The 26,292-nt window shown below is 39.0% G+C and overlaps 2 protein-coding genes across 2 annotated transcripts in view; one reads left to right on the forward strand and one right to left on the reverse strand.

The window, feature by feature from the left end:
* Positions 1-7,001, reverse strand: LOC146322217 (cysteine-rich venom protein). Its single transcript, XM_084725790.1, has 7 exons — positions 6,938-7,001; positions 5,826-5,926; positions 4,233-4,323; positions 3,721-3,863; positions 2,118-2,206; positions 755-840; positions 1-615 (listed from the first exon to the last, which is right to left on the reverse strand). Exons 1-7 carry the CDS (start codon positions 6,999-7,001, stop codon positions 479-481), a joined length of 711 nt encoding a protein of 236 aa, XP_084581916.1. The 3' UTR covers positions 1-478.
* A 14,732-nt stretch (positions 7,002-21,733) lies between these two features.
* The window catches only part of rftn1b (raftlin, lipid raft linker 1b), a 152,157-nt gene continuing 147,598 nt past the window's right edge, over positions 21,734-26,292 (forward strand). The window contains exon 1 of the mRNA XM_084727637.1: positions 21,734-21,882. The gene's annotated coding sequence lies outside the window, so the exon portion shown is untranslated. The remainder of the gene's footprint in view (positions 21,883-26,292) is intronic.

Below are 26,292 nucleotides of genomic sequence, written 5' to 3' on the forward strand. Positions count from 1 at the left end.
AAATATTCTCCTTCAATCCATATTTGTTTACATTTCGTCTTTCAAAAACAACATTTTCATTGCGGTGAAAAAAAATCGTCTTGTGTGTTGTTTCATCACCTTCTAAATGTCTAGTTGACCAATCAGATTGCTTGTTCGGAACTACTTGTTGTATAATTATTTAAAAAACACAGAGTTGTATAGCTAGATTAAGTTGTAGTTCCCTTTTCTGGCACTCATTAAAAAACAACAGTAGAATTATACACAGTAGATTGATTAGATGAGAGGTTAATATTTCAAAACCCATCCAAAACATCCCTTTAACTGAAGGCAATCAATACTAAACCAGATTTCTCCAGACTCGTATTCTTTGCTGAGTATATTATTATAAGCTTATAGGATGTATATCACAGTTAGAGTAGCTTACTTCACAGACAGACAACCAACAAAAATGTAAATAGTCTGAATAGTCTCAGTTTTCAGACTCAAGAGCTTATCTTCAAGCAACTGGAATGATTTCATTAGTGCACTGGCATGAAGCAGGACATGCAGTCTTCATCCACGATTTGTTGCATCTGAAGATTTTATATAAGGTTGGACAGTTGAGGAATTTGTTTATTATGGGACAGGGGTTGGCTGAAATGGAAAATAGACAAAACAATGAAAAGATTAGGTTGTTGTCTTTTGTTTCACCTCAGTGTACAATATCAATATACATTTTATTTGCCAAACAAATAACGCACAGTGTGTATTTGTCATGATGTGTGAAACTTACTGCAGAGTTTGCCTTCAGCACATTTATTAGGACAGAGAGCACACGGTTCTCCAGCTGTGTACGGTATCCATCCCTTGAAGTTTCCTCTGTCAAACAAATTAAAGGTTTTTTTTTTAGAACTAACCTCTGAAGACAGTTTCAGATTTCAGAACCAACTCCTTTCAACCAATTATATCAGAATATCCACCTGTCAATCAATCTTCAACTTTTAGCAGTGCAGAGCTAAGATGCTAGCTAGCAACAGCGTGGTGCGTTTGCTGGTGTGTCGTCAGGTGTTCCATTTACCTCAAATACTGCGTTTACAGCCAGCTGGCTAGAAATATTCAAGTAGTAGGAAGTAGTGCATGACAGCATTTTACAATGGACTGCTTCAGCAGCGAGCTAACATTAGCTACTTGAAGCTTACGATGTACTGGGGGCTGGACGCAACTTAACATCTTTATTCACTGATTTGGGTGAAACTGAAAAATGTTTTCTGGTTTTCTTTCTGATGTTCTCCAGCTGCTCAGCTTCAACTCTAGGTTAGGGTTGGGTTAGGGTTAGGGATTTACAGAGTTTGTGCTAACTTAGCTGCCGTTAGCAGGTAACAGAGTCAGGCTCAGCAGCTTCTCAGTGAACACGACCAGGTCAGAACACAGCCGCCGTGACTGACAGGGAATACAGTACAGAGGTCATTCACAGAGTTTCCTGATGAAGAAAAATGGCTTTACTTGTTGCTAAAGTAGCTAACTAAGTAACTAGCTGCTGTTAGCTCAGTTATCCGTGCAGCTACGTTAGCTGACTCAGCCCCCATCATACTGTCTTTGTACTGTTTCTGTCTACGAATACAGAATAATTCATCCCTCTAACATATACTTGCAAAATCTCTGGGATAAACTACTATTCACCACTTTTCATTTATTTTTTGCCCCTAAAAGATTTTACAAAATGCCTCTTTCCGTTAAACTTGTCCTTAACAAGTTAGGAAGTTAGTTTGAATGTGTAGTTTCAGAGTTGTGTGGGGCTTATACATGCAATATAGTGTCAGAAACATAATAAAAAGGAAAAAGGGTGTGAAAAATTGTCAGAAATCATGAGAAATGCAGATGAATTGTGATCTTGGGACTAAATAAGGAGAATAAAAAACAAGAGTCTCCTGAGAAGATCAGGAGGGTTGATGAATAAGGTGTAGTCCTAACAGACACTCAGCACTACTGGATACAGCATCAAGTCCCTCCCATAGCTGCATGTTTTTTACAAGAAATGCAAACATGTGGAAGAAAATAGCACTCTGCTTTCTGTTTCATGTGGACTTTCTTAGAAATCACATGTTAAACAAAGTCACGGGTTTTGTGGGTACGGAGAGTGAATGAGAGGCACATACGCTCGATAGTAGTGGCAGCCATAGAAATAGATGTTGTTAGGACACAGTTTCACTCCACAGCCAACTTTGTAGGAACTGTTCCACACCACCTGACAACAAAAACAAAAAGTCATCATTCTTGCTTTAACTTGGAAACTCCTAAATAATGACATAGACATATAGACAGATACAGTACACGTTTATAAGCCATTGGTAAAGTTCAGAGGGTATACTGGTCCTTACACTAGTGGGCAGAATAAACCGACAAATTACCACCTTTTAAGTTGATATGTCAAACTTGTTAGCAGGCAGTTTCTAATTTAAACATTCAGGAGATACATAGCAGCACTAGTGACCTGATCAAGTCTCTAACTTTGGTCCAGTACAAACACATTCTAAAGCTACAATTCTCTGTAGGTTAATCTCCACCAGCGTCACTTCTCAGGTACAAGTAGCCCAGCAATTAGATCAATTATCATTGTTTCCAATTGTCAAGTGAAATCAAAGCAAAGTTTTGACATGTCGGCGGTATTGGCTACTTTATGTGTGGCTGTAATAAACAAAATAGAAGAAGCAGAAGTCAGAAACTGGAAACGAAACCATTTGCTTGTCAACCGCCAATAAACCTCAAGGAAGAAGAAAAAGAAGAAGAAATAAAACCAGTTATGTTGATGATCCACAACAGAAAAATCAAGAGCGGCCATTGGGATTTTTTTAAACTGGGTGAATTGTAATTATTCTTTTATATTAGCTATATTCATGACAGCAGGGACAGCCTCTTCTTCTTCTTCTTCAGTCACTTCTACAAGGGAACCCTAGATATGAAAGATTTGCAAAAGTCTCTCAAGTGAGCTCAATCCAAAGTCTCTTATTGCATTCCACCACAGAAATAGTTTATTTTTTATAATTTATTTATTAATTTATACTTTTTGTTTTGTGAGCAGCATAAGGGCCTGTACCTAGCTTTTTGTTAATCATGCTCAACGTTGTGGTGCACTGGTTTCTCTTATTATAAATGTTCTGTTTTTTTCGTTTCATACACATATAAACTACTATTGCTTATGCTATGTCTTTAAGTAAAATCTAATAAGATGTAAAGTGCTTAGAATACATCTGTAAAGTAATTCAGGCACAGAAGGAAAAATATTTAATAGTTATTTGATAACCATCACCAGCCATTGCTGAGTCAACTGCACATGTGCAAGAGTTTTGCAAATTTAGGGTTCTCTTCTTCTTCTTCTTCTTCTTCGTGTGAGTTAAATGTTTTCATGTCCCATGAAGCGCATTAACTCAAAAAAGGCAAAAGCACATCAGAAGAGCTTTAAAAAAAAATGTGTGAAAATGATTTTTTTATTTTGCCTTTTCCATCAACCTTTGCTAATGCAATTTTTCAAAATGTGCATAAAAATACACTGATAGAAACACCGCTATTGTTATAAATAAAGTGTGAAAAATATCGATTATAGCCACTTTAATTAAAAAACAAACAAAAAAAAAATCACAAAACACCAGCATTACTGATTGACCTGTTCACTGCTACAGAAACAAGCTCTGCTTTTCTAAAAGAAAACACATTTATCTTTGTGAAAACATTTCTGTTGCTCTTGTAGCAGGTAAATCTTACCTGTGTGTAGTGACCAACACTTTTGCCATTTTTGGAGCCCGTGGGATACTTGTAGTTCAGCACCTCATTGTGCCAGGCTTCGATGACAGACGTCCACTGGTAGGGTTTGGATGAATAGAACAGATTCTCACCTAACTCATATCCTGGTCGTTGGTGAGAAACACATGGCAGCACTGATTAATGTGTGTCTGCAAATACACAGTTTTATTTTCATGTCCCAGTAGATTAAGTTATTAAAATAAAATAGAGTTCAGTAAAAAGCCTATTGATGATAATCTCTGAATGATAACTTATCCTACTGCCTATAATTTGTTATTAAAAGAAGGTATTAAGACTGGAGATAAGATAATGTTCACTATGACTCTGACCATCAATCACAAGGTCAGTCAGTTCACAGGGAAACTTCACACTGACTTAATCACTGAGGTATTATTTAAGTTCCTGGTATATGCAGAGCAAGGTGAAAGGTAAACAAAAAAGAGAGAGGAATAAAAGAAGAAGAAGAAATATACCGTTGAGCATGCGGGTGGTGGGTGGTCCATGAGCCAGAGTACAGTTGTCAATCCAGGCCTGAGCACTGGCCGCTACCTCGACACTATAGCTCTGTAAAAGAAAAAAAACAAAACAGAACAAATCAAGAATTTCATTTCAAACCAACACCCACAATGTCTCGCAAGCTATCGGTTTTGAAAACGGGATCATTTGTAATTTAAAGGACAGATGAAATTTTTAAAGATATGTTCCCCTTTAACCCTTAAAATACAAAAAAGTTGTGATTGAAGCGGCGTTTCCCTCTGAGACAATTTAATGAGCTTTTCACACAACCCAAAACCAAAGCTGAATTCTAATATAAATGTGCGATTTTTCTTTTTAGTTTTGTGCAGAAACCTTTCAACTCCAGACATCGAGCTCCTTTGGAAGAGAAATAAATCATCTTTATTCTCCTGCTGACTGACAGATTTTCAGCTGTGTACAAAGGATCTGTGGTTGGGCTTGGCTCCCTACATTTAATAGATTAGAAGATGTTGATTTTTTTCGAGAGTGATTATATTTATCTATGACAGGCCATACAATAGTAAAAATGTATGTAGTGCCGCAGGGATTATGTATTTTAGAGGTCAACCCATTGTCCTGTTTCCCTTGATAAAAAGTCAATGCAATTTTTACACTAGATTTTGGAGCAGAGAATGAAGTTTATGATACTTTCATGTTTGATATATGTTTGATATGTTGCACATGCAACGTTTTTTACGTTGGGAAACTGGTCACCATTCACTTCTGTTTAAAGGACATATTTAGAGGATATTTAGAGGATCGTATTTGCCTCTATTTTGGGAAATGAATGTGCACAAAGTAGTCATAGTACACTGCAACAATAATGTATGTTTGTTACAAAATCTGAAGGCGCCTCTGTGCATTTTCATGTAGGAACTACTTTCTTTCTGCAGTAAAATCTACTGGAACTATTTCAGAATCTATGAAACTGCTCACAACCAGGATTATCTTGAGTAACTGGGTCATGATTCCTGGAAAGAGACACTGGTTTTGAATTTTTAAAATGTTTGGTTGTTTTTTTTTGACACTTTGAGCACCACAAGTTGAGTGCCATTTAGTTCCATTATAGTCAAGAGAAGACAAACAATTCTCTGCAAAACTCTGCAGCTCATACCAAAAAAATCTAGGTGGATAAATAGCACTACAGGCCAGGGGAAAGGTGTGTATTTTTTGATTCTGGGGTGAACTGTCCCTTTAAGCTTGTGTTAAGCAAACACCTTACTTCAGGCATCTAACCAAAAACCTGTTCCAAATCTGATGACTTTGAGATGAAGGATTCATTTGTACACGACTCAGTGGTATTTATTCATTAGTTTATAACATTTATGCAGCTCATGGTTTTCAGTTCGGTTGAATTCTTAATCATCTAACCGTACAACCCTGATTGTGAAAAGCTGTTCATGACTTATGATTTCCAGATGTCGTGCAGAAGACTTCACCCACTTCATTGTTTTTTTTCTTTCCCACAAATGAGAGAAAACAAATGCTGATAATAAATAGCACATATCATCTGTACCACTTGTATTGTGCTAGCAGAAAGCAGGACTGACCATTCTTAGCATATCAGAAGCAGTAGGCTGGACCGCTTTCCTGTAGCCATTGTGCACGTCAACGATCTCATTCTGAACTGTTGTGTTGTCTGTGCAAATGCCTGCACACACACACACACACACACACACACACACACACACACACACACTTAAAACCAATGGGTAAACAACAGATTAAAGACATAATGAAGAGTGATATTTACTCTGGTGGCTTAATAGCCACGATATGACTCACAAAACATATCCTGGTTTAATTACACTGAAATGGCTTGACATAACAAAAGAGGATTGCGCCAAATCCCATAATCTTATTGAGAGACTTATTGGCATTGTCTGCTGGAAAATAATATTCCTCTGTAAAGTTAAACATGTCTGATGGGCGTAATATTGTGCTTACCTTGCTGTGGACACACCATGGTATGCAGACAAGTACATTTGAAAATGAGAGGAAATTAAAGTTAAGTTCTCATAAAGGGAGTCTAATCCTTGACTTTTTTTCCCCAACAACACAAAAACACTCCATTAAGAGCAAAGGAAGGCATTGAAAATTTTACTTAAATGTGATAAAAAATGTTATTTTACTTATCTCTTAAAGCAATACAAAAAAATATCTAAAGAAAAAAGTTCTTTAACAGTTTTACATTTGCTTTCCCTGCAACACATATTGCTGATGTGGTTTAATCTCAGCAATGTCAGATATTTTTCTTTGCAATATTCATATCGTATTGTGAATATAAAAATCTGGTGTTTTCCTTATTAACATTATCGATCCTTTAGTGAGCTCATCTGCTCCCTGAAAATGTATGAATTTCAACTGGAAATGTAATTTCTGTACCAATACAGTGTGATGAAATCAACAACAAATATCTGAAAGGTCATGTTCCATACTGTAGGACATAGATTACTTGATAGGTTTTATTAGCTCATCATTTATTTTGCATGCAAAATCATATCAGTCTAAAATGCACTTAAGTCTCACAAAATCAAACTACGTCAGTGCAATATGAGTTCTTCAAAACTTGAATCAAGGACTTTGAGTAAACATACTTTGCAGTCTATGGAAGACACTTGTAATGCATAACATAAAGTATTTCAACAAATGACACTTCTACTCACCAAAACACAGGCAGAGTGCACCTGTTGCAGTGTCAGGATACAAATCAGGACTGCAAACATTTTGCTGGATAAAAAGAAAGATGAGTGAAGCGACAAACAGTAAAATTACTCAAGTGTTTTAGATATTTTGATATACAACTCTAGTTTTATTATTATCATTATTATTTTAGAATAATTGTATTTTTATATTTAAAAAAGTAAAAAAGAAAATGTGCATATACTGTATTTAAGAGAAGAACTGTACAGAAACAGCCTGTCAAGTGACTCCCCCTCTTGAAGGTTGGCTATTTTCTTTAAATTAATGTATTCATATCATCCAAAGACATATAAAAAATGTAAAATATGTTTAGGAGGACTTCTGAAATGTCAGACATACCTGCTCCTGGGTCTTTATGAGGTGGAGGTGAGTTGGCACTTTGGTCTCCCTCCTTTTATAGACCCAGCTCAGCTGCTCACTATAGTCATAGATGTAGCACATTCCCCTTCGGCTGCTAATGATGCAGAGGCATCCAGGGCTTCGCACAATGGATACTGAACAAAAACAAGTCTATCACCCTGCCGAAAGAGAGCTCCTGACAGAGAGTAAACAAGGAATTGTTAAGCCCGAGGGTGTAGTGACTTCTCGATGTGTTGGCTAAAGTTTACACAGCATCGAATCGAAAGGTGCACGAGGTCAAGGTAAATATAAGAAAAGGAGCATTGGTAGATTACAAGACAGATCCGTATGGGCTTGTATGTACATGGATTAAAGTAATAAAGCTAATACAGACAGACGCACCCATTGCTTGCTTTGGCACAGGCCCGGCTCTGGAAAACAAGGGGCCCGAGGCAAGATTTTCTTTAGGGGGGGCTTTCTTAATTCGCCTGATGCTGAGAACTATTAAATAAAACTATAAAATAGTTATTTGTTTTATGAGGACACTACGACAGTGCTTTGATTTTGTGCTGCTGCAATGTGGCAAGAACATTCCTGCAATCTCTAAAGTGGGTATAATGTTTGCAACACACATTTGTAATAACATGCACTCATTTAATAAATGTTCATTAAGAATTATGACCTCAGACATTAAATCAGAGGTCTCAGCAACATCTTCAAAACACACACACAATAAGACACAAACAAGTGATATAAAAGCAGCGCACATAAATAATAAGCATGTCTTGGGCTGGTTATTTTAGTCTGTAGTGTTAACCCAGTCTTAATTTTGCTCATAGATTAATCTACTGCAAGTCAGACCATTTCACAAAAATACAGACTGACTAACTCTAAGAACAATAAATTAGACACTTTACCCCAAGGCTGACTCAGGCTTAAGACCCATGTTACCACGGTAACAATCAGTGCCATCAGCTGATCAGTAGCAACAACAAAAAAAAGAGGAAAATATATCATTGCTCTCTCCATAATTGTTATGGAGAGAGCAATGATTTTTTTGTATCTTGTACCATATCTTTACATCTTTTTTTTTTTTTTTTTTTTACATCATTGATGTTCCTCTCAGAAGTTGGATTTTCACTGCAATTATTTCCATATCAGATTTTATTTTTTTTGCAACTGTTTAATTCCTACAAAAGAAAGACATTTTCTGCTGGTTAAAATAGAGGTGAGCAGTTGGATTATTCAACCGACTCGATCTGACTTTTCTAATTTACCCAGAATTCATTGTGCAATTGTCCTACTTAAGATAGTCGAGAACTAAAATGCTCTGTTCGTCAGATGACTTTAGGCGTCTGACCATCTGTTATATCTAAGCTATAGTCAAAGTCTATCATTGTGAAAACAGACACTGACTGTTGACACGAGAGAGAGTCAATATTGTTTAATATTATATGATTGGCTGGGAAAACCACACCAAGAATGAAACAGAGGCACAATCTAAAGAGCACAGTAAACACAATACACTCTCTGTCACCGTGGGAAAAAAAAATCCCCACACTTAAAAATTGTGTTGTTTTTTGTGAGTTGTCGAGTTTGGGAAAACTTTGTGAAATTCTGTCTGTGACAAATTCTTAATTTTTTCCCCCTCTTGTAAACTTGGCTAAAAACCCCAAACCTGTTCCCAGGTGGTGATTACGTGCACAGGGTCGGCCTTGCTGTGGCAAAATGTCAGAGAAGTGATTCTGATCAAGAAATACAAAAATTACTTTGTACATTTTTTTCCCGTGTTTTGTTTGTGTGATTTGTATCATTATGAACAACCAACAAAGTAGCTGCAACAACTTCATAAGGTGATAATATGTCATTGTTCTGTTGTTCCACTGCTCCAGATCAATTGATACTGATTTAATTATTCAAATACCAAATTTAAAAAAACCCAAATAACATCAAAATGAATACAGATCTCACTGTTCATGTGTCACAGCCCAGTCGATAATCATCTGTAGGAAACAGTTGGAAACAGAGAGCAAAGAGCACTGCAGATGTTAAAAAAAGAATTTCACATATCAACAAACCAGTGGAGGACAACAATACACTGAGATCTGTCATGTGTATTGAGATTTATATCAATATTTTGTATATATTTTAGTATATTATATCCATCTTGCCCATAAACAACCTGTAACATTTCATTTATTCATTTACAAATTCAGAATACGGTACCACACATGCAGTCCTTTTTAATTTTCTTAAGTTTTCAGGAAACATAAGGAATGATTTTGTAGCGTGTTTGTAGATTAACAGGAATAGAGAAACGACCAGGACTGTCGTCACTGTAAGAAACTACGTGTGAACAAGACAGAGTTTTATCTTTGTGCAGCCTTTCGTGTTGAGAACATGACACATTTGTTTCTGTTGATTCTTGATTATGTATCTCGGTGCACAATAAGCATTATGTTGCTATCACCTCACTGCTAAATGCATTATTGTATTGTTTGTTATACGGTACAATGGAGTCAAACACTGTTAGTGACCAAGGATAAGGTCTACTTGAGCTTTTTGGAGTACTCTTGGCGTATTTCATTCTCATTTATGAGCTGTATAGAAATTCCTTTGATTTTTTATTTTTTTTTCCTGTTATTTTTACCATTGTGTGTCCTGGTAAACTGCATGATTATGACAAAGAGCACACCAGCTTTAATACTCTTTATGATAAAGTAAAGTTGTGTGATTTTCCATCTGTAAAGCTTTTGCCTTGACTGTGGATTTATTTACTGTATTTCTTTAAAGGAAAAGTTCTGTCCCAGTAAAAATGTTCTGGTAGAGTACGGCTCACCGATCTTCACTATGTTATGTAAATCACATGACATAACTCGTAACATATGTGGTCTATGCTGCAGCTTTGTTTGGTTTGTCCATTAAAAAAATACTTGGGTAGGTTTGGAAAAAGGTCACGGTTTGGGTTAAACTAACTACGTTACATACGTCACATGATGGAAGTTATGGCACTCATACATAATGACACTTAATAACTCAATGTTTTGTTTTGTTTTCTGTTTCACTCAGGACTCGAGCACTCCTGGGTGAAAGTCATCCTCCCCACCTGGACGCTGTCAACCAAGAAACATTTCAGTTGGAATGAACTGTTTGCACACGCAACCTTCATGCACGTTTTCCTGGTAAGGACGGGCTGATTTTAGCACAGGTGTTACCTGATCGCTAACATCATTAGTTACTGTAACATGCTGGTGTTTATGGTTAGCATCTTAGTTTACCATGTCTGTATGCTAACATTTGCTAATTAGTACTAGACACAAAGTCCAGCTGAGGTTAATGGGAACGTCATTAGTTCTGCAGGTATTTGGTCATAAACCAAACCACTTAAAAATTTTGATCTGATGATGGCGCTCGTGTTAAGAGATCACTAAAGGATTATGAATGTTCCTGTCGGCCATTTTCTTTAGGAGTAGACAATACCAGCATGCAACAAAGGGTGTGTCTGAGTACAAACCCCCACACCCACCCCACCCGACGTCTGTACACTTCATCATCTACACAGCATTTGTTCATGCTGCTGCTCTGATGCAGAAAAGCAAGATCCCAATGTCAGTCCACTTCCTTGTTTCTTGGTACGGTTCACTTTCGCACCTGATGTGAACCGTACTCGAGCACACATGAACCATATTCAAGACCACCTTTTAAAATGAACCCGACTACGGATCACTGAACCGCGCCCGAGTGTTCCCAATAATTGCACGAATTGAACTCTGGGGTCAAGTGTACTCGGATCTGGGTCCCCTGTTGGGAAAGCCCTCTAATGATGCCCCAGCGAGTGACTTTAGATAGCATGCCAGCATTACGGAAGCAAAAGAGGCGTGGCGTGACAGTGTTGCACCCTTTTTACACAGACCTCAATTCAGCTGCCAGCTCAAACACCAAAAAACAGCTCATACTAGTTCTATAAGTCGCTTTAGATAAAAGCATTTTCCAAATTAATGACATGTAATGTAGTAAATGTCTGTACCACTTTTCATGGCAATCCATCCAGGATTCAACTGCTGGGATATTTCACCCAGAACTACAAATGTGAACCTCAGGGTGGTGCTAAAAGAAAAATAAGGGGATTACCAGAATAGTTAGGATTCATCTTCTGGGAATAATGAATATCTGTACAACATTTTGTGAGATATTTCAGTGGATAATTGAAAACACTAGAGGTCTGTAGAATGTCTGTACATTACCTGTCAAGCCATCCAATAGTTGATGAGGTATTTCAGTCTGGAACAAAGTGTGGGACTGATCAACTGACCGACAAACATTTCCATCTCTAGATCTCTACGCTGCTTTTGTTGCCATGAATCAAGATAGCAGGTTTGGTGCAACTTCAGAGAGTTAATTTGGAAGATATCTGATAAAACTACAATGTGCGTGAACCCAGCTCCATATGAACTGTAAACTAGCAGCACAATACGAAACGCAAACCAAGTCAGTTTGCTCTCCATTGTCCATTGTCAACACTGTTAAATGGTCTATGCAATGATGGATGTCATGGGTGTAGTACTTTATGTACCAATGGCTTTGTATACATTCAGATATGGTTTTCTCAGAACAAAAACTCCTTACCTTATGTAACAATGACAGCACACCATTTAAAGTAATAGTAGCCATTAAGGAACAGAATGTTACTGCCCTGAGTGCAGCTACAGGCGGACACCCCGGGCGGAAAACTGACAGCCTAATGCAGCATGGTTTGGTGGAAAATTGTATGAAAAAGGTTGAAGTCTTTTGTTGGAAATCTTTTCTTGCTCACCCCTGTTGCTTAATTCAGGTATCTAATCATCGGGAAAAAGAAAAATACCAATTGAATAGATGCACACTGCCCAAATGTCTGTACAGCCGCTGACAGGTTCCATTAAAAAGCAAAAGAAAAGTAAATGGGGTGCATTAAGACATTCTTCAACACTGCAACTTATGAAGTAGCTTTTATAGCTTCATACTTTTATCATAATTATGTAAACAAGCACTATTTATTAAAACTTTGACAAGTTTGACATACAACAACAGGTGCACACAAATATACAGCAGACTGAATCTCACTGAAGTTTCCATCTGTGTGGGTTATTATTTAAATATTGTTAAAAGATTTCTTGTGTTAGTGCTAATGCTAGTCTCTAGTGATTATCTACTTGTGTGTCTCCTAAAGCTCTTTCTCATCCATTCATTCAGCACATAATTAACTGTGTAATCAATGTCATTTTGCATCATTACTGTCAGGGTCACAGAACTATAATTTTCACGTCCATCAAAGCATTGCAGACATGCTATGAACAATATGTTTACTTTTTTCATTTTGCACTGAAAAATGGAGACACAACCTTCAACTCTCCGTTTCATTACTTTTTTGAGAATAACCTTGAAATAGTAATTAACGTTTTGACTTTATTCTCATTTTTTAAAAATATAAAAACAAAAATACCCCTTATCTGATTTATTTTTTCTTGTGCCTGGCATCAATACTGAAAGTTTGTCTTTTTCCTCAACATTTTTACTTTATTTTCAACATTTATTGTAATAATGCAAAATGCAAATGCGTTCTGCATCCCTCCTCCTGAAGATGAGAGTTTCTTCTTGACATTTCAACTTTATTTATTAACCTCTATCCTCAAAATGCCAAAAAGGAGAGAGAAAGAACAAGAAAAAATAATTTAAAAAATCCTTCTCTGCATTAATGCTGAATTTTTAACTTTACTCTCAACATTTCACATTTATTTTTGAAATGCAAAATAACATCTAAAAAAAAAAAAAAATCTCTTTTTTCCCCTATTCCTGGCTGTAATACTCTTCTGTAAGTATGTGAGTCACCTGACCTGAGTTAAATAAAAAATCAAGAGAGATTTTACACGATGACTTTATATTTTCCAGTGTACAAGTTGTTATTTATGTATTTATTTATTTAATTATTTGTTTATTACAAAGGGACACACGTTACAGGACTGGCCACTGGACAGATATTACATGAGGAATATGTATAACCAAGACAGTTATTAAAATGGGATATAAGTGGAACTGTAGTTACTGTGCACATTACATTTTGGTATTATTTTTATTAAGTTTCAGTGCCAAGTCTGTTGCTTATTAGATTGCGCAGTTTACTGTTTATATAACATATTTCAGTAGTAGTAGTTCCACAGCATTTTTATGGACTTGCAGAATTAAGTTTACTGCTAAATTATCTTTGTTTAATTATCATTTATAGCACTTCATCTATTAATTTAACTTTACATTTACATGTGTGTCATTGAAGTTTCTTTTTAATGTTCCCTTTCCTAAGAGCTAACAGACGTGGAGTGTCTTGTGCAACAGTAGAGTAAGAAACCTGACGTTGACCCAGAGAGAGGTTCACTTTCCACGTTAAACACTAGGGGGCACTGTCACATCTCTAGTCACAGAGGAGCCGTGGAAGCAGCTGAGGTCCCTGAATCCGTCCACAGACTCAGTGATTGAACAATGTTATTATTTTACAGCAGAACAAGGAGACTCATTTAGGTTCCCTCACTGATGTGTTTTGTTCCACTCACACTCTCGTCCAATCAGCTGTCTGTCTGAGTCCTCAGCCACTCATGTAAGACTGATGCTTCCACAAACACCAGCTTGCACAAACACTATGCTTGGCTGCCCGTCTTTATAACTCGTCTCACATTGTTTGTCCCGTTTCGGTTGTCCCTCCAGTAAAGACGTTCAGCAGTGTGCTCTCTTGGTTTTCACCAAGTTACAGACGGTTAAACGCACATAATCCAGACCTGAAACAATGAAGCGTAAGATTTAAGGATGACTTAATGCAAATGTCATCTTAGCACACATGTACGTTTTTCACTTTCTGGCATGTTTTTTAGCCAGCATCCAAAGCTGAAGCATGTTGGCAATTACACTGTGGGTGATCATTACGGTCATTCAAGCCTCAGCGCCAGTCAGGATGGCTTCAGCATTTTGGCATCTGTTTGATTTCATTCAGTTTAAAGGGCTGGAAAACCAGCCAAGCATCCACACAGAGTTAACATTTTACTTTCTTTTGTTCTTTAAGACCAACCTCAGGTTTCTCCGTGGGTGTTTCAAAGATGTGATTTGCCAGAACAACCAATTTCCCTTCAGGCGCTGAACCTTTTTCATGGAAGGTGGTCTAATGCTGAAAAAATGTCCTTCCAAAATCGGACGCATGTTGCTGAGATCTGGACACGTGTTGGCAGCTTCTACTTGTGCTTTCAGGAAGGGTGATTAACGTCTAATGGGGCTCCTGGTGTGACAGCAAACAGAGGCAGGAAATCACCATCTTTAAAAGATACATATCATTAATTTGTGACCTGGAGTTAGATTCTCGCAGCAACGTCTGGGCGACACAATTAGGGCTATCCTTGAAAAGGCAGCAAGGCTACAAATGTTGCAAATGAGCGAGTGAATCCCGTATTAGGCTAAAAATGACTTTGAGAAGAGCCCAATGTCATGATCACATTATGTAGGGCTGGTAAGTCTAATCACAGTACGAGGAGCTCCTCACCAGTAATTATGGCAGCTCATCAAAAAGCGTCATCCTTTGTCTGTCTTGTTATTCAGCTGCGTTTTCTTCTCGGCTCGTCAATTAGGTTAGTTTTGACAAGCATCACTTTTATTTGCATTTAATCATTTGATTACATTTACACTTTGCAGATATTTACCATATGCAAGAAGGATATACTTTCAGTTGTATCTTGTTAGATAGATTGCAGTTTATCTTTAAAAAAAAAGGATTTCTTAACATTGTGGTATAGCGTTTATATGTTTTCATGACTGTATAATTGCCTATAAAATAAGAATATTTGTGTTTTCATTACCTTAGAATGAGATGTCTATATCTACTGAGGAAGCGGGTCTTCTTCCATGGAGTACACCATGTTGCACCGCCAAGTTTCTACAGTAACCCAGGATGAACAAACAAAAGCGGCATCAGATATCACATTGCAGGGAGTTTGCAGATTGCAGACACCTTGTCTCATTCTCTCTTTCCAAGCTTTTAGGAGAACCTATGGCTGTGAAATTTCTGGCATATTCTGCCAATAAATCCCCATAAATCTTACACACCGGACCTTTGATAAGTTTTTGCTCTCTTAGAAATGAATAAAAATGGGTAAATTTATGATGCAGATTAACAAAACTATCATCTACAGCCATGCATGAGGCTCTGTCAAGTTGTACTTACTATAGGCATAGCAGTGCTATCAGCCAAATGCTAATGTAACATCTGAGCTTTGTTAGAGCCCACCCCGAAGAGCCAAGGGTCGACCAGACTGGACTTCCACGGCCAGAGGGATGGCACTGGTGAGATGCCACCGCTGCCACCAATGTGGTTAGAGCCCACCCTGAGGGAACCTCAAGGGATGGGCAGCCTGGAAATCAAACTGGGGATCTCTTGTGGCACGCACAGCTGCAGTATCCATTCATCTAAAGGGCCAGACACGTTAGCAAACGTTCATGCAGCTGTTTTTGTGTGTTACACTAATATTAACATGCTAACATGCTCATAGTGCCAGTGCCAACATGCTTATAATCAGCAGGTATAATGCATTGCATGCTCTTCATCTTAGTTTAGCATGTCAGCATGCTAACATATGCTAATTAGCACTAAACACAACACAGCTGAGGCTGATAGGAAAATTCAGCACTTCATTTCCTGTAGATTTTCAGTCAGTGTTGATGGTAAATGTAGTCAATTGAAGCAATAAGTTCATCAGTGTCTGCTATATTGATGGGAAAAAATGGGTTCTCCTGCTTACCGAGCTGTGCAGCTGTGTCTACATGTACCAGGATGCATTGTGGGCCAGCTTCTGATGCCCACACCCATGTTGCCGAGGTATAACCACCCTAGCATACAGCTATCACTTTGTTGGCCAAAACATGGTGCTAAGTGCCAAAAATAGTCATGTAGAATGCTCACTGGCTATCCAGAGACAGAAACTAGAAATCCAAGCTGAAATAGCGTGTAGTTTTTCCATAACACCAATTACATCACTGTGGAATCCCTGGATACAGGAAGAACAGCAGATTTTGCAACAGAATAACTAAGTTTTCACAGTCAAAATAGCACACACTGGGGAATTTCTTGCTTCAGTTGACCACATTTACCATCAACAGTGACTGGACAGCCGCATCAAAAGTGCAGAAGTTTCCCTTTAACTAAAACATTGGACAAATTAAAATCATGACCTAATGAATGCACTAAATGAAAATCTGGGGCATGACAAAAGTTATTATTCATTTGCTGGGGATCACGAACAGCTGCGCAAAATTTCATGGCAATCCATCCAACAGTTGTTGACATATTTCACACCAACCAAAGTTGCGGTCTGACAGGCAGATGCTGCTTGCATGACTAAAAAATATCTTAATATTTTGTGTGAAACAGCTGTGTACTGCTGCCGCGTAAACGGCACTTTTCCTCCATGACATGCTTGAGAATCGGATGCCAAGGCCTGTTAAATACTCACTATTGTCAAAGATCCTCATTCAGCACCTGTTTTGAATCAGTGACCTGGCCACCTCGTGCTGGAATGAAACCAAATGGATTTTGGCAAAACAAAAAATCCGCCTCTCTATTGTTGTTGTCAGCGATTACAACTGAAAAGAGGCTGCAGCAAGATGAAATTCAAACTGACAATGCTGCAGTCAGTAAGTTAAAGTCAAGTTAAAACTTAATTACTGTGAGACAAACAGGCAAAGAAAACAAAATTACTAACACTGTTCACATGACTTACAGCCCATTAGCCCAACAGCACCTGTAGCTCCAATGTAATTAACTGAACATAAAAATGTTATCTGATAAGAATATTCTTAACACAAAGTCCAGATTGTTGTATCTGAAGCCTTAATCACATGACTCTCCTCAGCAGTTGTTCAGTTGTCATGGAGATGGTTTGTTATCACATGGGGCAGGAGGGTTATAGCTCCTGTTTTTGTCCAATCTCAATAAAAAAAAACTGTTGATTACTTAATTTGAAAGTGAAGACTTCACAGATAAAGCCCTGTGTTTTCTCTCCTCTAAAAATGTAATTGATGTAATCGCCTCCGGTCAACTCATTTCACCTACCAGGATTCAAGCCAGGCCTTGTGCCTCTTTCCAGACAGAAGGGTCAGTGTGTCACATGAACTCTGTGCAAAAATAAAGTATGAATCAGCAAATCTGCAGCAAAATGTTGCTATCATCAGGATTTTCCTTGCATTCATTTCAGCTGAACCATTAACCTGATTTTTATGACCACTTGGTGGCAGCAGAAGCAAGTAAAAACACATCACTGACATAATCTTTTCAGGTGATGTTAGCTAATAGTTACCTATTTATACACCCAGCAGATACACAGAGCAACATTAGCATTCATTTGGAGTCGTGTTTCTGGTCATCTGATGAATTTAAGTGCAGTATTCCTTCTTCTATTAGCTTTAATTTGATCCCCACCAACTCCTGAGAAAAATATCTAGTTCTTTAGCTGCTAAATGCTTGACTGTGCTCTCTAGCTAATTGCTAACTTTGTTGATCTGACATTTGGTGCTGGGCGGGTTAAATGCAGTGAATCTATCTGACTTCATTTGTTGAAAACAGCAAGTGAACCAAAGCAATAAAGTTGTGGGACATAAAACCCAAATGACGAGCCAAGATGCGACACACTCTGTGGAGTGGAGTGATGATCCTCATTATGAGAGCCCTCTTTCGCATACATGTAGTCATGTGATCCGTTGTTAATATTTAAATATGGGTGGCCTGGTGGCTCAGTTGGTAGAATGTTCCTCCCATGTACTGAGGTTGTGAGCTCTCTGCAGCACCTGTGGGTCCTGTCCTATTCTGTCAAATAAAGACGTAAGAAGCCCCAACGTAGGCTAGACTTCTGCTCCTCTTCTTGGCTCTGTTTCTGGGGCAGGTTCACACCGGCCTTGTTTAGTCCGGTTGAACTGAACCCTGTAGCGTTTACACCCTTGGGGTGGTTAGTTTAGGTTTGTGTGAATGCTGGACTTGAACTCTGGGCCAGACCAAACAGCCGCTCTCTGGTTCGCTCCAAAGAGGTGGTCTTTGACCGCTGTAAAGTGAACTCTGGAGCTGTTCAGGGACAAACCAAGAGTCACGATCATCTAATTAATTAATACCCGCTGTCTAATGAGACGCTGTCAGCTGATATGCGCTCCACATCAATACCAACATGAAGAGAACCTGATGGTGCTCCCTGATGAACGATAACCAGGTAGAAATTGGGTCATTTGTTGTTGTTTTAAAACCAACCCTATGACCAATAATTGAATGACATTTCAGCCACATGACTTGTGTTTCTGGATCATTCGATTTTTGCCTTTGTGAACACAAACCAGACCAGTTGGAGGTTTGATTCAGGAACTGAGGAACCAGACCATTGGGACTGAAATCACCCTTAGTCTTTTGACAATCTAACTTGTGATGGAGGACTTTGGTCAATCACAAGTCAGTAAGAGAGTTGATTTTATAGCTGATAGTTGAGTCATTCCCTAGTCATTAGACAATAAGCACCGACCCAAAATGTCAGCGTCTGAAGACCAGGGAATGAGACAACCATCTTTCTCCAGAACCACCTACTGCATCTTTATGTTCCCTAAAAATCTTAAATGTTGAGAAATATTCAAGGACCGAAAACAGTCATCAACTTCTGTACAACACAGTCAGCACAATACCCCCAACCAGGGTGAAACCAAACAGTCATTTACTGTCTCCATCAATTGATTTTAAGCATTGTAGAGAGTTAATGGTACAGACTGACAGTGATGGAAACTTCTTCCCAGTTGTCAGCAGTGATGCAGGCTCGTGTTCGCCTCCAGCAAAGATTCTCTGCACCAACATGGATCTCTGCTGCAGCTGCTGCTGATGTTTGCTGTTGTTCAGGTAGCACTACAGCAGCAGTTGTTGTTGTCGTGGTGAAAATCACAGTTTATGTATCAGAAGTCTGGTGTTTCTCCAGAGTGGTGGTCCCTCATACAAACTGGCTTAAATAATAAATACAGAGCTATAGGGGGTCCTGACCCGGACATATTAAATATGCATAACCACTACAGAGAAGAAGGGAAGTACTGAGAGTCACACAAGCACACAACAGCTGTTTTCAACAAAACAACCACTATACACAGAGGTGGAAAGTCACTAAGTACAAATACTTCCTTCAAGTATTTAGGTAGAGTTTTCAGGTATCTGTAATTTCCTTGAGTATTTATTTTTCTTTTTTCATTTTAAAAACAGGTTTGTAAATTTAGTTTTAATGCATTTGAGGACAATTATTTATTGTTCTTATTTAGCATTATTGCCCACTGCCTTCCCAGCATCAAGATTGATCTGAACCTAAATGGACGAGACAAAAAGACAGAGAAAAGATGAAGAAGATGAAAACGATGCAACAAGACATAACAGAACAAAAAAATTATGTATAGGACGTACGAGACATAACAAGATGAAAACAACATACAACATGCAACAAGACAAAAGCTACGTATAAGATGTGACAAGACATAACATGAAAATGACAAAAAAGACAAGACGATAACAACGTATAAGGCATAACATGACAAAAATGACATACAGGATGTAACAAGATGTAAAAGACCTAACAGGACGAAAACAACATAACAGCAAGTAATGAGACCAAAACAACTTACATGACGTAACAAGACAAAACCAAGGTAAAAATGTAACATGACAAAAAAAACACCATAAACCAATGTCTGAGACATAAAGAAAAGAAAATGATGTAAAAAAAAAAGATGCATAAGACATAACAAGATGAAAATGATGTAAAAAATCTAACAAGATGAAAATAGTGTAACAAGACAAAAACAACATAAAGAACATGACAAGACATAACAAGACGAAAACGACATGAAAAACATAAGACGATAATGAACAAGATGTAACAAAACGACAATGACCTACACGACGTAAGAAGATGAAAACGATTTAACAAGACATAAACAACATAAAGAACATAAAAGACATGACAAGACATAAGACGATAACAATGTACAAGATGTAAGATGAAAAGAATTTAACAAGATGTAACAAGAATAAAACAACATTATAAGACATAATGTAAATGACTTAACAAAATGTGACAAGGCTAAAATGATGTAACAAGACAAAAACAACGTGAAAGACATAACAAGATGACGACATAAAAGATGTAAAAAGACAAAAATGACGGAACAAGACAAAACGACTTATAAGACCTGACAAAACATAAGAGGAAAACCACATGACAAGATGAAAACGGTGTAAAAGACGCAAGAAGACAAAAATAATGTGACAAAAACAAACATGAACGAACACGATGAACAGGACGTAAATGTTGTAAAAGATGCAACAAGACGACACAGACTGGGAGAGAGACTCAACGGCCGAGAAAAGGTAATGCTGAGTTATCTTCGCACAGAAACAGACCTGTCCATCAGACCGCTACTTTCTCCTTTTATACTCCGAGTACATTTCAGAGCCTGTAATTTTTCACTTTTACTTGAGTAAAGAAGTTGAAACAGTACTTCTACTTTTACCAGTCTTTTTTTCACACAGTCTGTATCTGCTTGAGTAAAGACTGTGTACTTTTGCTGCCTGATTATACACATATCCTTTACACTTTAAATCAGACTTATCACCAGCTCATGCATGCCTGTGTATTGACCATGTGGCACTGCATTCTACTGCTTTCTTTCTGTTTCTCTCCATCTCTCTCTCAAACAAACTATCGATTACTATTTCAGTCCGCCAATCTTTCTTTGGTCTTTCACTCCCTGAACAACACCCAGCACCATCCTTCCTCCTCCTCCTCCTCCTCCCTCTCTCCAACTCTGGTATTTCCCAGCGAAGCCCCCCCCTCCCCACTCCTCCTTCCTTCCCTCTCCCTCCCCTCCTCTCTCCTCTCTCCTCTCTCCTCAGATGGATTCTTCAGTCAGCCGAGTGGAACTGGTGCGGCTGCTGGAGAGACAGGCAGAGAGGCAGAGGAGGCTGTGCTGAGCAGACGCTGGGTCAGAGCGCTCAGTTGCTTCAGACAATCACAGGGGAGCGAGAGACAGACACAGGAAAAGAGACGCACAGACAGAGAGACAGAGAACATTGTGAAAACAGAGAAAAGGGAGGGAGAGACAGGGGAGGGAGGTAAATATGTGACAGGATGTGGTTTCCCTGAGCTTGCAGAACATCGGTATACAGGCATACTTTGAGCATGACCTAAACACACCGAGCTTACAAGTGTGTTTGAGCTCCGTTAGGTGGAAAGGGGGGAAGACGAAGCAAACCGCTGGAGCTGCTGCTGCTGTTTCTGCTGCTGTGTCCGTAAAGACGCTCTGGTTTCTCTGCTGCCTGCCGGAGGATTGTGTTTCCTTACAGCCAGCTCGTCGGACAGGATCCGAACCCGTCCTCCATCCTCTCTTTGCGCCGGTCTCCCTCCAAGTAGAATGCGTTTGACTGCTGGAAGCTCTGGTCCAGTTGCTGCCTTCGCGTCCGAGCAGTGAACTTTTTCGACGACATTGTTAAGACAGGTAAGTTTGCTTTCTCTTCCCTAGCAGATGTCTTACTGTAGTCCCTGGACAGCAGCCACTGTAAACTTGGACTTGCACGGTGGCGACTGTTTACCGCCAGAGAGTTGATTCATTAGACGACGCCGCAAGCCACAAGTTTGGCTTCTGAGGAGTGTGTTCAACAAGAAGCTCTAAATCCCTCGCTACCGCACGTTCACATGCTGCTATTCATCATGCACATCGATAGGTCTGGTTGTCTAGAAGTCGCATGCGTGATGGATGGTACAGAATGCCAAAAATTTCTATCTGGATCCAATCACAGACCGAAGCCTGACAGTGTTTCAAGATGTGCCCGGCGTACAGTATCTCACCGCTCCCACCAGACAGGGGAGTGTGTGATTTGTGAGCCGCTGTACTGGACTGTATCTATGAAGGGTAAAAGTGTGGCTTTCCCTGCTTTTGCGCAGCGTGCGTGCCGATCCGTCCGTGTCTGTCTGCACGAGCGAATGTTTACATGCTTAGAGTATGTGCTGCGGTGCGTGAGTTCACCCAGGCGTGCGTGCGTGCGTGCGTGGACCAGACAAGGAGGTTTAAAGGGAAAAACAAGTTGAGCGATGGCAGGAGGTGAAGGAAGGGCGGGGGGATGTCAGGGAGGAGGAAGACGAGGGCATGAGAGAGAGGAAAAGCCTGAGGAAGAGAGAAGAGTGTGTGTGTGTGTGTGTGTGTGTGTGTGTGTGTGTGTGTGTGTGTGTGTGTGTGAGAGAGAGAGAGAGAGAGAGAGAGAGAGAGAAAGTGAGTGAGAGAGCTCAGTCTGACTGAACTGCTGTTAATTAGTTCCAGCTGGTGAGTTGTGGAGCGTCGGGCTGCGTTAACTCTACATTGTTGGTGGGTCAGGAGTTCTTTCTGTCTCGGTCTGTCTGTCTCTCTCACACACACACGGATAAAAACACAAAAACATTAACAAAAACTCACCCAAAGGGCATACAGCACCTCAGTTACAAACACTGAAGACAAAGACACACACTAACACCAGGATAAACTCAAAAACAAGCACGTGCACATGTAGCTTCACAACCATATAAAACAAAAAGACAACAGATGTTAAACACATGACAAACAAAATACGCATTTCAAATAAAAACACAAACACTGACAGACTCACTGACAGAATCACACTGTAAATGCACACAGTAGGGGAGACAAGGGATGGTAGTAACACTCATGGTTTGAGCACCAGTAGCTCAGTGGTTATTCGTAATAGATTTCTCAAACTTTGATACATGGAAGTAGAGTCCTGCCTTGGGTCACCAGACGACCCGCAGAAACGCTGTGTAACTGGTAAAAAATATTCAAAATTTCATTTTGCAGTATTTTTAACATTTATATTCAATGTCACGGTTTGATCTGACAGTGATGTAGGATAGCTGCAGGCTAAAATGCATGACATAAAGGCACAAAATGGCCAGCGGAAGATACCAAATTTTGGACAATATATTTTCAAAGGCCAAGTCAGAGTTTAGAGGATGTTAGTGTGCTCAGAGACTATGAGAATAATGTTCTTAGTTGCTTTGCTGCCTGTAAAAGGTTTAAGAAATAACTTTTGCTGGCTGCAAACTAAGCTCATCATTGGTTGAGAAGACAAATCAGACACAAATAACAAGTGAGTGACTGGATGTGTGTTTAATCAGGGCTGTGGGTCGGGTCGCAGAGCTTATATTCCCAGTTCGGGGCAAATGCGGATTTGACTTAGCGATAGCGGCGTCAGTTCTGGTACTCAGCAAAACTGGACTCCCATATTTGACTACTACAGATAAAACTCACTCTGATGTGCGCTACACAATCAAGGATTATGTGAGTTAATGTCAAATACAATCAGTTCCAACTTAACAAGTTACAACTTAACTTTTAGGGTGAGTTGTAAGTCTGAGGATAGGTGTAACAGTGAGAGAGAATTTTGCTAAAATAACATCCCAATTTATGAAAGAAGTATATTAAAGCATAAAGAATAATCAGTTTAACAATTTAAAGCGATACAAAATACTTATTTCATCTAAATCTTCAAGTTTCTGTGTGTGTGGACCATTGACATAAATAAAAGATGGATGACACATCTGCTCTTCCTCCTACTGTACAAAACTTCAGTAAAAACATCTCGGACACGGGTGCTGTCATCTTGCACTGGTGACGTCATTTGGAGCCACAGTCTGTGCAATAGTGTGCTGCACTTTCGAGTTCCCACCCAAACTGTCGGCTGACTCAATCACAACCGGAGCTCAGCTGTCAGTCATGGCAAGAAACCCTGTTTTTGTATCATCAAATAACTAATTAATCATCGGAAAAATGAACAGTTGAGCAAACTTCACTGTGTTAAGATTTACCTAAAGATTTAGCCCACGTCCCACCTTTTAACATGACCTATACTACAACCCGCTACCAGAGGGTGATTTAGATGCTTTGACTTCACTCTTAGGGAGTTGACATGTTGTCCATTTCTCTATATACAGCCTATGGTGTGGACTATATTCCTGAATGTGCTTATGTCTCATAAGGGTTCAATCACTGTTACTGTTGTGGTAAATGTATGTGGCGGCCCCTGAGCTGCAGGCTTTGGGGCCAGAACAAACATCATACAGCACTTGACCAACACTCGTTTTTACTTTGACTTTACAAAGTGTTTCATGCACAATGCAGAAATTCTCATCATGTTTTTTAATGAAACATTAATTATCACCACCCCAAGCAGCCATTACACATAGCTAACTGTTTTAGCATGTGTGTTTGAGAGTAGCATGAATGCAAAGCGTTCTAAGCTAGGGAAACCGCTACTTTAGGTTCTGTAAGTCAAATCCTTGTATCTACAATAAAATGAACACAGTAATCTTGATAAATGTACTATCTTACCTGAAAATCAGTTTTTTGGTTATAAAGTCCACAATGTTGCACACAGAGACATGCCACTTCTCCTGTGAGCTCAAAAAGGAAATGTGAGCGTATGATATTGACGACATCACTGCAGCTCTTTTCTGATTGGTCAAAACAACAGTTTTACAACTAACCCAGTGTTGCAACACTCCCAAGTCTCCCCTGTACGCACAAAAGCATGCGTGCAAAGACGAAAAATAGCCGTGTGCACCATGTCGAGTGTGTTTATCAAAGGTTAAGTATAATGAATACATTATACGTGTAACATGCAGTGAACTCATGCAGTACCACACATGTGCGTTTACATGCTGCACATACACATGACATGAGCACATAAACATGCGGGCACACATACAGACACACGTAAAACACACACACATACACATGGAAGTGATTGTGGTTTGGGCTTCGTTACGCCGCAGTGTCACTTGGAATCATTCTGCAGGGCAAACGGTTAAGAACCATTAGCTTAAACAGTTAATTCACCCAAAGTTCCTTACTTATCCCTAATGATATGTAGCTATACAGATGTAGAGATTCTGTTCCAGTTGTGAGATATCAGTTTCTGTGTTTTCTGTGTCAAACAATGATTCACAGCATTTAAAAAATGGTGTTCCTCTTTCTAACATTATAAAGGGTTTTAAGGTATAACTAATTGCTTTATTAATGGTTGCTAAATTATGAACTAATGCTGTGCATATAAGTTATTAGGCATTAATAGGAATAATGAATAGGTTGCCAGGTTGTGAAAAATCTCTGTGGCTAGTGTTTGATGCCATTTGCTGTGTTCTCGCTTCAATGGACAGTTTAACCACATGAAGACCAAAATCCTTTTATTAAGAAGTTATTAACAAGGAGATTCAGATTTCGAGTCCATCTTAACACGTAAACAGACAACTTTTCTGCCCCTGTGGCATTTCCAAGTGGTTTTATTGTTGTGCCGTTGTGGCAAAGTCAACAGGTGTTGTGTAAAAATCCGTTTCCCTGTCGATATGGGATGCTCACTCTGCCACGTCTAATCATAACCTACGACCACAGAGGGCACTGCTACAGGAAACACTACCACTCTGACATAACTTGAGATGTCTTTCCATCTCCTCGGAGTCAGAGCCTGTCTCTGTGAAGAAATGATCAATAAAACTTTGGAAATAAGAGGGAAGAAAAAAGCATGTGAAGAGGTACATTGAAATTGTGACCATTTGATATTGATTTTGGGAGCAGACATAAGCGAGAGTAATAATATGCATTGCATAATAATAACATAGTTTGAGCAACATTATTGCTTCGTACAAACAAGTAACCACAGGGGTTGGTAACGCTAGAAGAAGATGTAAAGAAAAAGGATGAATTTGATCATTAATTTAGTCTATAATGGAGACATCATTTTCCTGGGAAAAATCATACCCTGCAGACCAATGAAAGCGAGGCTTATAGGGAACCAGTCTAAACACAGATGCTGTCATTATCCTACAGCCATTACCCCGTGCAGTCAACATTTACTTTGTGATG

The sequence above is a fragment of the Lutjanus erythropterus genome, chromosome 9 (genome assembly GCF_056507025.1).
Source record: "Lutjanus erythropterus isolate fLutEry1 chromosome 9, fLutEry1.hap2, whole genome shotgun sequence".
Lineage (NCBI taxonomy): Eukaryota > Metazoa > Chordata > Actinopteri > Lutjaniformes > Lutjanidae > Lutjanus > Lutjanus erythropterus.

Excerpts from the sequence above, each read along its gene's own strand:
- LOC146322217 (XM_084725790.1), bottom strand. The coding sequence starts at position 7,001 with ATGTTTGCAGTCCTGATTTGTATCCTGACACTGCAACAGGTGCACTCT. Across the intron at positions 5,927-6,937 it reads CTCTGCCTGTGTTTTGGTGA|GCATTTGCACAGACAACACA; the intron begins GTAGAAGTGTCA and ends GTGTGTGTGCAG. Across the intron at positions 616-754 it reads TGCTGAAGGCAAACTCTGCA|CCAACCCCTGTCCCATAATA; the intron begins GTAAGTTTCACA and ends TTTCCATTTCAG.